The sequence below is a fragment of the Vanessa tameamea genome, chromosome 16 (assembly GCF_037043105.1).
Source record: "Vanessa tameamea isolate UH-Manoa-2023 chromosome 16, ilVanTame1 primary haplotype, whole genome shotgun sequence".
Taxonomy (NCBI): Eukaryota; Metazoa; Arthropoda; class Insecta; order Lepidoptera; family Nymphalidae; genus Vanessa; species Vanessa tameamea.
This window is the reverse complement of record NC_087324.1, coordinates 11,060,731-11,074,982: the sequence shown is the minus strand read 5'-3', so window position 1 is coordinate 11,074,982 and position 14,252 is coordinate 11,060,731. Positions and strand designations below refer to the sequence as shown.

The window sequence follows — 14,252 nt, the reverse complement described above, 5'->3', positions numbered from 1 at the left end:
TATTGCATTGGTTGTCGGACGAGCATATGGGCCACCTGATGGTAAGTGGTCACCACCGCCCATAGACAAAGGCGCTGTAAGAAATATTAACCAATCCCTACATCACCTATGCGCCACCAACCTTGGGAACTAAGATGTTATGTCCCTTGTGCCTGTGATTACACTGGCTCACTCACCCTTCTAACCGGAACACAACAATACAGTGTACTGCAAAATATTTAACAATTTATTTTTAATTTTAAAAAATCGTCTACCAACCGTTCATAGGAATCTGATTGGTGCTACAAAAAATATTCATAGCAGTCAACGTGTGAGAGAAATTGTTGGATCTTTGGGGCTGGGGCCCCCTTAAGATGGGGGCCCTGGGCACGTGCCCCGTCTACCCTTATGGTAAAGACGGTAATGGTCTGGAGTGAAAATTACGGTAAGATCAATTACATAAATTGATCTTGATAATTGATCGAAATGAAGAAACTTCTTTTTGCGTAACGAACTTTTAATTTTAGAACGTTAAACTCAAATTTTACATTTCTATCTTCTGAGATATTCATACATTCTTATTGAACACGAAAGATAAATATTCTTTGTGAAAACAATTCAATGCTGGCATTAAATATTTTCGAATGAAATATAAAATAAATAAAAACTGATACCATAAATCTGTGGGCTCTACTAGAGCGTTGTTTTAATATTTATTCGGGAATTAATGACTTTGCTTCTTCAAAACTTCTTGGCAATACCGCGTTACAAGCAACTTGGCGCGAGGAAATTGTTGTATCTTACTATTTGTTTGTATTTAAATATTACGTGATATACTATATTATGTGAAGCAAATATAATGAACTAATTTTTGCCCGAGGCTTCGCCTGTGTGTCGAAAGGCGAAGGGGGGGGGGCGGTATTCGTAGATTTTTATTTTGTAACGAAAAGTAACCTATGTATATATCAAGGGGGACTTGAGGTTCAAACTTACTTCATCCCATTTTTTTCCGGTGAAATCCGATTTGGTGACTTAGCCGTTAAAGAGTAACTGACTACTCTAGCATTTATAATATCAGTAGTTTATATATTCATAGTTGTTGTTATATCTGTCTGTCTGTCAGTTTGGTTTAGTGGCTAATAAATAAACTACATATCAAGATATCCACAACTCTATTTGGTCGAGACCGTCCCAGCGCTATCCCAGTGGAGGGAATAGATAAATCATTATTTATCATGTCATTATGAAGTGTGTCAGACGTAAATAGTCTATGTCCTTTATTGGAGTTTAAAGCCTAACACACAGACAGAATTACTTTAGAATTTATAATATTAGTACCAAATACGTATCAAAATAGGTTAAAAAAAACATTTCACGAGTGAGGTACGAAGTGAATTCTTACAGAATCGCATTGTATTAAAAAAATAGAAAAGTTGAAAACATACTTACCGTAACACGTTTTGTTGTTTCGTCGTAACGTTTTGGAAATTATATATCGTTTAAATATTCTCATTAGTTTAGTCATAATCGTATCGGTATCTGGATTCTTTCCTATCAATTGTTGTGCCTATAGTTTATTTATATTGTACATTCCAGTCCGTTCTCACAGAATAACCCATAGGTTTTCTCGGAAATGAATCAACACCGAGTTATACTTTAATAGACAGATTCCATATTTTATATTATATTCTGCACTTCATTTCTTTCAAGTAAAATCCCTCGTGAAATAATTTAATTTACATAATTGAAAATTCAATGAAATAACTATCATATTATTTTAATATCGTTCAGCGTATTATTTTTTCTATTCTATAGTGGGACTTGATGTAATTATTCACCTGTATAATTTTTATACACATTATTTAACAAAATTTTATATTTTGTTTTATATATTATTAAAAAAACATTTAAAAAAATTATTTAATTAAAGCATAACGCTTTAAAGAAATAAATTTTATCATTGTTAGGTTTATTTAAGCAAATTGTATATGCTATTTGATTAACTTTTTGTATTATATGAGTTGCGTAATCTTGTTATATATTAAAAAAGTATAATAAAAAGCATTTCATCGCTTTTAAGGAGAAGAATACGAGCTCTTCCATTCCACCTGCTACATGTGGCAGATTCCTAACCACCACTTGCAAGTTTCCTCACAATGTTTTCCTTCACTACCAAACCCGAAATGAATTTGAAATACAAATGAAGCACATGAATTCATGCGTACTTGTCCTGGGCTTAAACTCAAAATCATCGGTTAAGATTCGTAGTTAAGTAATCGGTTAGTAGTTTAAAAAATCCTAAATAGAACTGTAAGCGCCTATTTATAGCAGTAGAAAATCCGTATAAACTAATAAATCTTTATGTGTAACCATTGGTTGTATAGGATATGAAATAAGTGAATTTTATTCGGTAATTAAAAACTAATTTATAAATCAACTACGAATATTCACTTACCGTCATATAACACCCCTTTCACCAGCTCGGCCGTTTCAAAGATTGAATGACTTATCGTCAAATTGAGGTCACTGTTTCGTTCACTCAATGTCACAATGTCATCACTGTCACTCGGAATCCTCGCGTATCCACAAGCGTCGTCCACTGTTCGTTCACTCACACTCGACTCACTCACTGTCGTCGTAATTTCATCGATCGTCGTAACTTCGTCATAAATCGTTTCGTCAACCGGCACTTCTATATTAGTCTCTGGTTTACCTTTTGGGTCTAGATTCTCTTTGAACGTTTCTAGAGGTGGTCCTGGTGATCGACCCGGAGCAGGATCTCCGCTGGGTAGGTTAAGGGTTGAGCTATAAGGCAGCGACGCGAGAATGATCACTATAACGATAATGTTTGTTCGATATCTGTTCATCTTGAATTTGGTCGGATTCTTGAAGCGTTTGGTGATGACGGCTTGGCATTGCTTTTGAGTGGGCATTGCATTCTTTACAGTCATTCTATTTACTTAAACGTTCGATACAGTCCCCGCGTTCGTTCATGTTTGTTACCTGTGAAAGATATTTGCTAAATTAGACGTAGATATTCTTAGTGCTTATTGTATTTTTCATGAACTGACAAATCTTGTCTAACTACAGTTTTCATATTTTCTGACCAAAATTTAAAAAATAATAATATCTGAAAAATTGTCATATTTATTTTAAGCTTCAAAATCAAAATCAAATTATTTGTATTCAAGTAACCTGATAATGCAGCAGCGTGTTATGGAGTATATTAACAATAAAATAACTTTTAAATCGTCATATTACAGTGTTAAATTAAACGTTAAACTACCACCGGTTCCGAAAGTAGATTCAACCGAGAAGAACCGGCAAAAAATCTCAGTAGTTACTCTTTTCCATCATTTTATATACATATATCCTGCCTGGAAATCAACAGATACTAAGTCCATACTTTTTATCATTAATATAATCTTGTATTGAACAATTTGCCTTAATTATGAAATTTTTTTGGCACGAGCCCTAAAGTTTTTAAGCGGTCACATTTCTTGTTTGTGTGAGCAGCTTAACCAAATATTTTTAGAAAGATTACTTAAATAGAAATGAACATGGCATAATATATGATAATATCACATAGGATATATGTATACTAACTAACCATCTATTTGATGACACTATAATGACCAAAATTGTACGGTTGTGACAAAAGGGGGAAACAATACCTACCATTATTTACCAGTTAAGCTTTGGTCGAAACAGAAATACACGAAAACGACAATAACGATGGAAAACAACAATATACATAATATCTTTTCATGTTGATGGTTATCGTGTTTATAATTTAGCTTGAAAACTCTGCATCTGTTGATTGAAATAAGTCTTTTATATCCACCAATCGACACTGAAGCAGCGTGGTGTCATAAGCAATACTTTCTGCTCAAGAGGTTCTATCTCAGCGATGGGCCGATAACAGGTCGTTAATTTGGTTTTGATTTTATATTATATATTTAGCCGAGATGGCCCAGTGGTTCGAACGCGTGCATCTTAACCGATGATTTCGGGTTCAAACCCATGCAAGCACCACTGAATTTTCATGTGCTTAATTTGTGTTTATAATTCATCTCGTGCTCGGCGGTGAAGGAAAACACCGTGAGGAAACCTGCATGTGTCTAATTTCAACGAAATTCTGCAAAACGTGTATTCCACCAACCCGCATTGGAGCAGCGTTGTAAATAATGTTCCAAACCTTTTTCTCAAAAGGGAGAGGAGGCCTTAGCCCAGCAGTGGGATATTTACAGGCTGTTAATGTAATGTAATGTTATATATTGAACCAATGATTGTGACTGTATTTTACCAAAAAATATATCAGTGTTTTCTTTCGATAATGAAGTAATAATAACATAATATCAACAAAATTACGATCAAATTGATTATGTTTCCTGATTTCGTAATTGCATTCATTACAACGTGATAATATAAAACATTTGAACATTAATTTTCAATTTAAAATGATTAAGCATTAAATATAAAATGTACAAAATACGCAAGCGAAATGCATTCGCCAAACGAAATGTAAATTTTTATCAACACTGCAAGACTCAAAAAGACCGCTAACGTTTGTCATTTGCATAATATTAACATATTTACATTTTAATATAAAGCACGTGTTTTTCTGCGGTCAAATTATATTTTACAGACAGAACACTGGAGTTGTCACAGCTGAAAAAGGATTATTTCTTTGAAATCATACTTATACCGATAATTTATAAATAAAAGATTTGAATGTCGCTGTCTAATTTAATTTGATGTATGAATCGATTTTCTATGTATATTAAATTTGTAACTGTTTTAATAGATAAATGGGTATACGTCAAAATAGGGGAGAGTTGGGCCAGTTCGCCTTCTAATTGAAAGGATTGTTGATCGGTTCCTCTTACCAACTTGGTGGTATATTCACTACTTCTACTGTTAACAATGATTTATGCACTATCCGAGATACTTAAAGCAGTAGATCACTAATGGGGGCGACGTACAAGGCGAGCTTGTACAAACCTCGACCACCAAGTAACGTATTTAGTCACGCACTCGAAAATATTGTTCGTTTGCTAATATATCACGAAAGTAATTTCTTTAAATGTTGTTAAACTTTGACTGAAGATACGACAATCGTAATAACGTAAATGGAGTTATTAATTATTCGTGCGGACCCACTTTAATCTTTAGGCAATAACAGCGTTCAGGCTGTTGTCGCAAACATGTTTTTCTCGATTCGAAAAAATGTTTTTTGGCACGAGTTATTAAAAGATTGTACGACACTTGGCAGGATTTTATACATCCTGTATATAGTTTTTTTTGTAGATTACGTCCTACTGACCGATTTTGATCACAGTTGACATTATCGACTATGCAGGTGACCCAATTTGAATGAGAACACCCAACTTTCCGAGGCATAGAAGCGATAACTCGGCTAATATCCTCACTTCGAGTCGCTACCGAGCACTTCTGGACAAATAGCATTTTATTAAACCGTTCCAAATTTTGATTTCAAGTCGTTGGGATCTGCAGCCATTAAGCGTGATCCGATGCAGTCATTGGTCAAATGGTATCAAGACTATTCGTAGATATAAATTTTGTATAACCTATAATTATTTGTATACGCCAAAACTATGCAGACTCCTTAGATAAGTTTTACTTCGAAATAAGTTATAATAGAAAGACTGTTTTTCCATTGTTTTTGTATATTATCATTACATTAAAGTATTTAAACTGAGAGCTATAGTTGTTTAAAGCTAGAAGGTTTCGGCTTAACTCCCGTGGGATTTGAATTTGCAGTTTGAATTTTCCTGTACATTTTTATTTTAAATACTCGAATTAAGCAGTTTTGTATTTTAAACATAAGTTGGCAGATTTACAACACACAGACTCACCCATGTCAGACTTCGGTTAGGTGAAAAGAATACCAATAAATGAGGCGACGTTTTTTGTAATACTGGATGAAACTACTAAACTAATATACATACAACTTATATGAAAATATAAGCATATAATATAGATAATTAACTATGTTTCACAGTGTACCCACTTGAAATTGTTAGCGACATTCATTGTTTCAATAAAGCGAAAATATAAAATATTTTAATAAATCACAAACCTATATCCCACAAGTATTTAAGTATCTCAATTGATTTTTTCCGTTTGAATTAAAATATTTATATTTATTAATAATACGGTTTTTATTTTGATTCGAAATTAAACTTTTAATAAAAGTCGAAAAACCAGCCATTCGTTTGCTAGATACCGAGCAAGAAAAATGTGCTGGCGAATAAATAAATATAATATAAAAACAAGTAAATGTATTTCAATATAATTCAAAACCTAAAGTCCTCAAAGTAAACTGCAATAGCGAAAAATAAAGTGTTGTGCAGTTTGTGTGACTAAGATAACAACAGAAGGCCGTAACAAAATTTAGACGATAAACACTTCAAGCGTTATTCCTTAATTTAACGCTTTTATTGATTAAAAGACACGATTCTTTTATTCAATAAAAGGGTCCTATTAAACGTAAGTCTAGTTTGATTTATAAAAAAAAACTCGTTTCTTAGAGAAAAGAAAATTGTTTTTCCCGTATAATAAAATCGAAAATTACTCTATTGTAATTTATCTGGCGAAAGTAACCAAAACATATCACAAGATTTATCTTACGAATTCTCCCTTCCTGTGATGAATGTCCCTATACATCATCCTAACGACGTTAAGCTGAAAAAAGTTTTGCATAATTCCATGAGTAATACTATTTATACGATTTTTAAAAGATTGAAAAATATATTTACGGTACAAAATAAAATATGTATAAGTTATGTATGTATTTGTATGGCGAATCTATCCTTTCGTATATTGTCGCACATTAACTTTTAGTGTGAAAGTGAAATCTACAATTTCCGAAACATCGGTACAGGTCATCCGACTTAAATCTGAACGATCATTGGCTGATTATCACGTCGGGTGTAATCGACCAATGAAACTTCGTATTTTATTTTTCGAGCGAAAGAGAGAGAAAGAGAAAGACAGAGACAGTTATTTATAACACCATTAAATCCAATTGTTAACCACAACCATAACATGACGCACGCTTATGTGCTGCTGCAGCACTTTTAAGGCATTATTATCAATTGCTGTGCATATGAATATATTGGAACAACTAAGAATACGACCTTAAGTTTTCATAGCTTTCGATTCAAATCAGCAGCATTGTTTGTAATAAAAACGGCTCTTAGTTTTGTGGTACAGCAACTACAATAGCAGGTTGTAAGTATGAGCCACCTAAATCATACTCCGACATCTTTTAGGGTTCCGTAAAGTTAAATAAAAATAAAATATCCCTACAGAATCACTGTCATTTCTTTCTGTATTTCGTATATCAAAACAATATTTGATGGTGACCACATCTGGTGGTTTTTATGATCCGCTTATCTATATTATATGAATAAACCTGTTCTGTCTGAATCTACAATGAAGAATTAAATTTAGTACCAATTCAACCCTTAATCTCCGGTTATGAATCACGTGTTCTAGCTTCTGAGCCGGCTCGGAATTACCAGTTTCTTATAGTTAAATCTAAATAATATTATTTACTTACTTAGTAACCACCTCTTATAATAATGCAAAATGAATTTAAATAACTCTAATGTCAAAGAAATAAAAATAATTCAAAAATATCTGCCTATTTTTGAAATTTACATTTTGTATCAATATGAACCGTAATTAAAAAACTATTGAGCCTAGAAATTTGAGCGTCGCTTTGATGAACGACTTTGAAAGTCAATATCGAGACCGAAGGGATTGTGTCGAAAGTTCTAGCAACAACATTTCATTTGCAATTATTATTAACAAATAATATTATGAAAGATAAAAGTGAGTTTATTATACATTTCAGTAATGCCCAAAAGTTTTCTAAAAGGCTCATTATCATTTATGGGAACTCTCTTATCGATCAGACAGACGAATGAACCCCAAATTATTTAGAACCCCTAGATTCCCGTTGGCTAAAAAAACCCTTAAAGAATAGGGTCTAATTCCCTTCTAGCTCGCAATCCACAAAGTCAAATATAAGTTTAATATCACCAAGATTCTAAACAACAGTTTTCTATTTCTACTTCACCAGCGCGGAATTACCCTTACTTTGCTCTCAATAGACTTCTCCCAGTGCGTCATAAACTTTCTAAAAGGTCAAGGAAAAAAATCAGGTGCCTTTTTGTGAACGTCTAGTACAAGTATCGAATCGAGACACCCCTTGTTCGGTCTACTGCTCGATGACGTAACAGCAGACATGCGAACCTCACGTGAATGAGTTTTTATTGGGGTTATGATGTATTATTACTATTTCACGCGACCACACAGCTGACCTGTTCACTCGGAAGATTGTTTTTATGAGAAATATGAAGTGACATATTTTTAGTGAGGCTATTTTTGAATATTTGAAGATGTTGTGATAGTATTACCCAAAGCCATTATCTGTCTATTATTTTAGGATTCCAAATTCAAATACAGGACCCTCATAATTTTACCGTGATTATCTGACCGCATAGTTTAGCTTCAACGTGTAAGGGACTTTATTTGTTGTGTTCACAACAAATATCTTTGACAATTAACTATTGACAAATATACGAATCAGTTCTATAAATAAAAATAAATGTTCTATCTAGATTAGTTGTTCCGAATCCTGACATAAGTAGTAGCGGTAGGTAAGGAAACCGATGTTATTAAAGGCACAAGGTGTTCAAGATTTGAATATTTCTGACGCAACAGCTTGGATGTTTTTTTGTAATATTTCCTGAAAGCTTGGACAAAAGCTGAATAGTAAAACATAATAAATGCTTTATAGCACTTACGTTTCTAAGATCGATATATAAATCGACGAACTTTTATCGAGTATCCATTACTTACGAATTTGACCTTGGACCCTAAGTGGTTTACCTTCGTTTTAGGACGAGCCTTTCTAGGTAAGATATAGAATTTTAGTTTATATATTCTATAAGTAAAGAGAATCAGGTGGGACTGGTTTTAATTTGACTCGAAGTAAATTAGGTACCACGTAAACAAAGTTCTGAAACATTTATTATATAATGTGTATGCATATAAAATGCTTTTTCCTTTTTTTATGAATTTCAAGTTTTTTTTTTTATAATGACAAAGGTTGGTAGTTGTTAGGACATCTAATCAACACAATATTAATAATGTAAATAAGAACATATTTTTCGCACTTTTTTATATCAGACATTTTATTTCAACTGTTTATTATTGTTTTGATTTGACAATACAACATCTGACTATTTTGGTAGAAAAATATAATGTTTAAGAACTTCTGGGAATACCAATTGAGAATAATATAGAATAGAATTTAGAAATGTATTTGCAAAGTTTTTATGAAATATAATCCGCACGCTTCGAGAATGGAATGGACTTTGTCAAAGTATATCGAAAATGACAGTTCCCGAACGAAGGGGCATTAGTAAAAAAATCTGAACAATAGCTGATTGTGAATAACGGGGATACGGTTTCAGCGGATTATTTTTATGTACGTATGTATGTTAGAGGATTTGTATATAAGGATTTTTTGTTTAGCAAAGACAGACATTAGAATATTTTGAAACCAACCTTGTGAATTGAGCTGTCATGTCCCTTGTACCTGCAGTTACACTGGCTTACTCACATTTCAAACTGGAACACAACAATATTAGGTATTGATGCATGACGGTAGAATATATAATGAGTGATACCTACCCAAACAAGCTTACACAAAGCTATACCGCCAAGTAAAAGTATTTCTAACTGCCAAAATTGACCTTCCAAAATATTACGTCTCTCTCCACTGCTTCTTATTCAGCTCTAGTTGCTAGATATAAGGCCACAAATCCCGAGGTTCAAGGAGTTGATCAAAGGTTAATTAGTTTTTCTATAGAAAAATTCTTAGTAACAGCCCGGAGTTTGGGAGCTAGAAGTGTCTACACTCCCATGCATCGGAAAACACGTAAAGTCATTAATCCTGCGTCTGAACTCTTTCCAATCGTGTCTGATTTGCCATTTCATCTGATTATGAGACTAATGGACCTCTGTTTGCACATACTTGTGCCCCATAATATATCATGTGTAGTTGGCTGGTCTTGAAATTGGCCACAGTGGCTGAAACCAGCTAGGACGACATCATTATCATCCAATCACGAATTTGCCGACTCTACAATTACCGGGAGGAACGCACACGTATCAGTTCCAAAAGGATATCGCATGCGGGTTATACCTAGATTACAGCTAAATTCAACAAATATACAAACATAGCCATTACAATAATAAATAATATATAATATAGAGTTCATTTATGACAGCTGATATCTGGCTACAGTTTTATGTCCTGATTATTGGAAATCTAGAAAATTTATACTCGAAAATTCGATAACGTAAATAAAATGTATTCAATAAATGCTATTTCACAGCGTGCAGCTGATTTTTTTTTTTTATTACGCCAAAGTAAAATCCATTTTAGCTCGAAATATTTTATTCGTCATAAAATCGGGATCATGAACTTTTAATTAACAGAAGTTTTGCTTTTATATTTTTTGTTTGCAATATCGATTCATGATAGAAAAACTTATGCAAGAATAATTATTAAACGAAATTGCGAATTTTCGTGACCAATAACATGGAAATTCTTTTGGCATTTCCTAGTGCTGGCCCATAAAATTTTGTGTATCCGTTGGCAGCATTCGACAAAGAATAGCTCTGTTAACGCTTTTAAGGCCAATATGTAATATTAAAAATACACAACATAAAATAACGCTAATCAAAATTATAGAAAAAATATAACACGAATCGCAGTACAACACGTGTACAGAACGATTATAGGAATAAAGGATTAGATTTTACGTTGTTCAATTGGTAATATTTTAATAACAGCTACTGGCCAGTCATTCTAACAATTCTAATCTAAAAATTACCTCGTCGGGCTGCGCTTTTCCATATCACAATATTATTTATGTACGATGAACGTGCGTGATGTGTGTGTGTGTGTGTGTTGTGTGTCTGTATGCTTGTGAGTGAGAGGATCCGCTAATGTGTATTCTATCTCAAGAGAATTGTTTAAAAATAATACTAGTGTATTATTATTATTATTATAAAAATCGAAGCGAATGCAGGACATGTTATTTATTTATGAACTCTTGCCTTTATCTCTTATTTCTTTCATAAATTTAATTTCACTTATATAGTCGTTAAACTCCGTGCTCGTAGATGCCCGTCGTTCCGGCTGTAACTATTGTGTCTATTATTTGAAAATTCTTCGGATTCCTCCGCTAAAGAGAATCACTTAGATCTACATTTGTGATCTTCCGCTATTTTAAAAATGGTCGTTCTATTGACGTATGGATAAAATAATTCTCCGTTACAATATTATTTGCAGTTTCATTTTTTAATCAATTTGTATTATTTAAAGCTAAAACACACTTTTGATCTAGTGAACAAATGTGAAAATCTATCTAAAAACTCAATTCATATTTTAGGTAGTATGGTCTTTGGAATGAACAAAATTAATAATAATAAATAAATAATAATAATAATAACATGACGGAGGATGAGCCTCAGGTTCATCAGTGTTACATTTTTTCCATTAACAGCCTGTAAATTTCCCACTGCTGGGCTAAAGACTCCTCTCCCTTTGAGGAGAATGTTTGGAGCATATTCCTCCACGCTGCACCAATGCGAGTTGGTGGATTACACATGTGGTAGAATTTCGTTGAAATTAAAATTACAAATAAAAATACAAATTAAGCCCATGAAAATTCAGTGGCGCATGCCTGGGTATGAACCCGAAATCATCGGTTAAGATGTACGCATTCTAACCGCTGGGCCATCTCAGCGATTTAATATTTAAGAGCCGAGATGGCCCAGTGGTTAGAACGCGTGCATCTTAACCGATGATTTCGGGTTCAAACCCAGGCAGGCACCACTGAATTTTCATGTGCTTAATTTGTGTTTATAATTCATCTCGTGCTCGGCGGTGAAGGAAAACATCGTGAGGAAACCTGCATGTGTCTAATTTCAACGAAATTCTGCCACATGTGTATTCCACCAACCCGCATTGGAGCAGCGTGGTGGAATATGCTCCATACCTTCTCCTCAACGGGAGAGGAGGCCTTAGCCCAGCAGTGGGAAATTTACAGGCTGATTATTTATGATATTTTTATCTTCAAAACCCTGCCTGACTGACCTTCAATTTCAACCCCCTATCATCGATGAAGATCCAATTGTTGCATCTTCACGGCTATCTCGGATCTACAATTTATATAATAAGTAAGTTTGTTTGTTGATGTCAAAACTTATTATCTGATCGAGATAAAACTTTAGCAATTTAACCAAAACATAAAAATATCGATTGTAGTTAAAATAGTTCAATCAATCAAGTTTGCTAAGTGTTATCTATTGAGACATTATGTCCAAGTAGTTAAGTAAAATCTTCGCTAATTCCATTATGACGGAACATTAACAGGTCGTGAAGTTTCCAACACTGAGAGGCTTTAAATCAAAAAAGAATCACAGAATAACTCTTAATTTTTATTAATTTATTTATTACCAAAGTCGAAATTCGAATGTCTATAATCGTATCTTGTTTTATAGGTGAAGGGGAGAAAAATTGGTTATCTGAATAGTTCTGTAAAAAAACAAAAAACATTCGATAGAGTCAACCGGATCGTAAAATTTCCAATCTATCTTACAGTTACTCTGTACGCTGCTTTGATGATTTTTTTTACTGTATACGCTTTTCTAAATATAATAATTGCAGTTTTCAATGATACAAACATTGAAATCAAATGACTTCGCGTACTCCCATGTCAGGGTAACCTTCTCACAAATGATTGCATCTCCAAATAGCAATCATTTGTATTTAAACTAGTTTAATTTAGAGCACAAAAGACATACAGTTCCAATGTCTCCGAGTGAAAATGTCCACCTACGATTAGTAGGGCAAATATCTCGTCTAGTTTTGTATGATAAAAAAAATGAATGGAAAACCGCATTTATAAATCACGTTGCCAAAAATGATAACTATTTAAACCAATAATCATGAATGGGGTCATGAATTACATGATAGCTAAACCTAACCCCCCCCCCCTCTAATAATAATAATAATAATAATCTTTATTTGAAAAATAAAAGCATTACAGTAATTACACCAAGTTGCTTTTATGTACACTAATTACTTAACAAAAGAGAAAAAATTTAGTAAAAATAAAATTTATAAAAAAAAGTAAACAAAAATAAGCTTAAATCTATTTAGGAACTACAAAACATCTTTAAAATTCTGGAATATATAGAATTGTTTGAATATATTATAAAAGGGATCACAAAATATGTCTACATCTCGACAACAAAGTAGGAAGTTATTTAAAAGTTTAACAGCCCTAGCAGTGGGGCTGTTGCTAGCGTGGGGAGAATGAGAAACTAAAACGCGGTTGAAGACGTGGATAGAGATTGGTAACAAAAAATATGTATTCATCATCTTAATGGAAGACAAAAAACAGATTATTTAATTATAAAATTCAATCCAATTCTTCAATTTTATTACATTATATAATTTTACTTCAATCCGCGTTACTTTATATTCACTAGAATTGAAGAGCAGTATTGAAACCGCATCGAAAGCTCAAGAAAATTATGATAATGTGGATAAATTGAAAAGAACAACACGCAGAAGGGAATCGTACGGTCCGTCAACAATGACCTTGTCCCTGAATAAAATAAATAAATCTTCCGCCATAATGACAGCTATTCCAAACGTAGGGTTGTGATATTTTGAAAATATTTATTTGCTCACACTAAATAGAAACCATTACTATATTCAAAAGAAGGTTAAGTTTTGCTTACCTTTAATAGAATTGTCTATTATATATTTCAGAAATCGCCTTTGATTTTCAACTTACGTATGAGAAGACTGAGAATACCGGAATTGGAAAAATGTTTGAGGATAGGTACGAGTGTTCCGTACAGAATGTAAGTAACTAGACATAAAATATTTTGCAACTATTTTATAATCAGGCAAACTTCATTTGAATCGTGAATATGAACGTCCATAAATCAGTGCACAATGTTGTTTACAACTTTCAAGATTAAGAATCACTTCAAATATTACCTATATCAGTTATTAATTTTAAGTATTTACGCGCCCTCGTACTCTGGAATGCCAAAACATTGGTACCTTTTCTGTCGCTTCACATGCTACCGTTACGTCTACCTCGACAACTAGGAAATAACAAAACTCACGAAACTAAAGTGAA

The 14,252-nt window shown here is 33.1% G+C and overlaps 1 protein-coding gene across 1 annotated transcript in view; it reads right to left on the bottom strand.

Moving 5' to 3' along the window:
• The window catches only part of LOC113394249 (uncharacterized), a 305,225-nt gene that overhangs the window by 225,807 nt on the left and 65,166 nt on the right, over positions 1-14,252 (bottom strand). The window contains exon 2 of the mRNA XM_064217365.1: positions 2,435-2,982. Within this exon, the coding sequence (XP_064073435.1) occupies positions 2,435-2,930 (496 nt within the window). The 5' untranslated portion in view covers positions 2,931-2,982. The remainder of the gene's footprint in view (positions 1-2,434; positions 2,983-14,252) is intronic.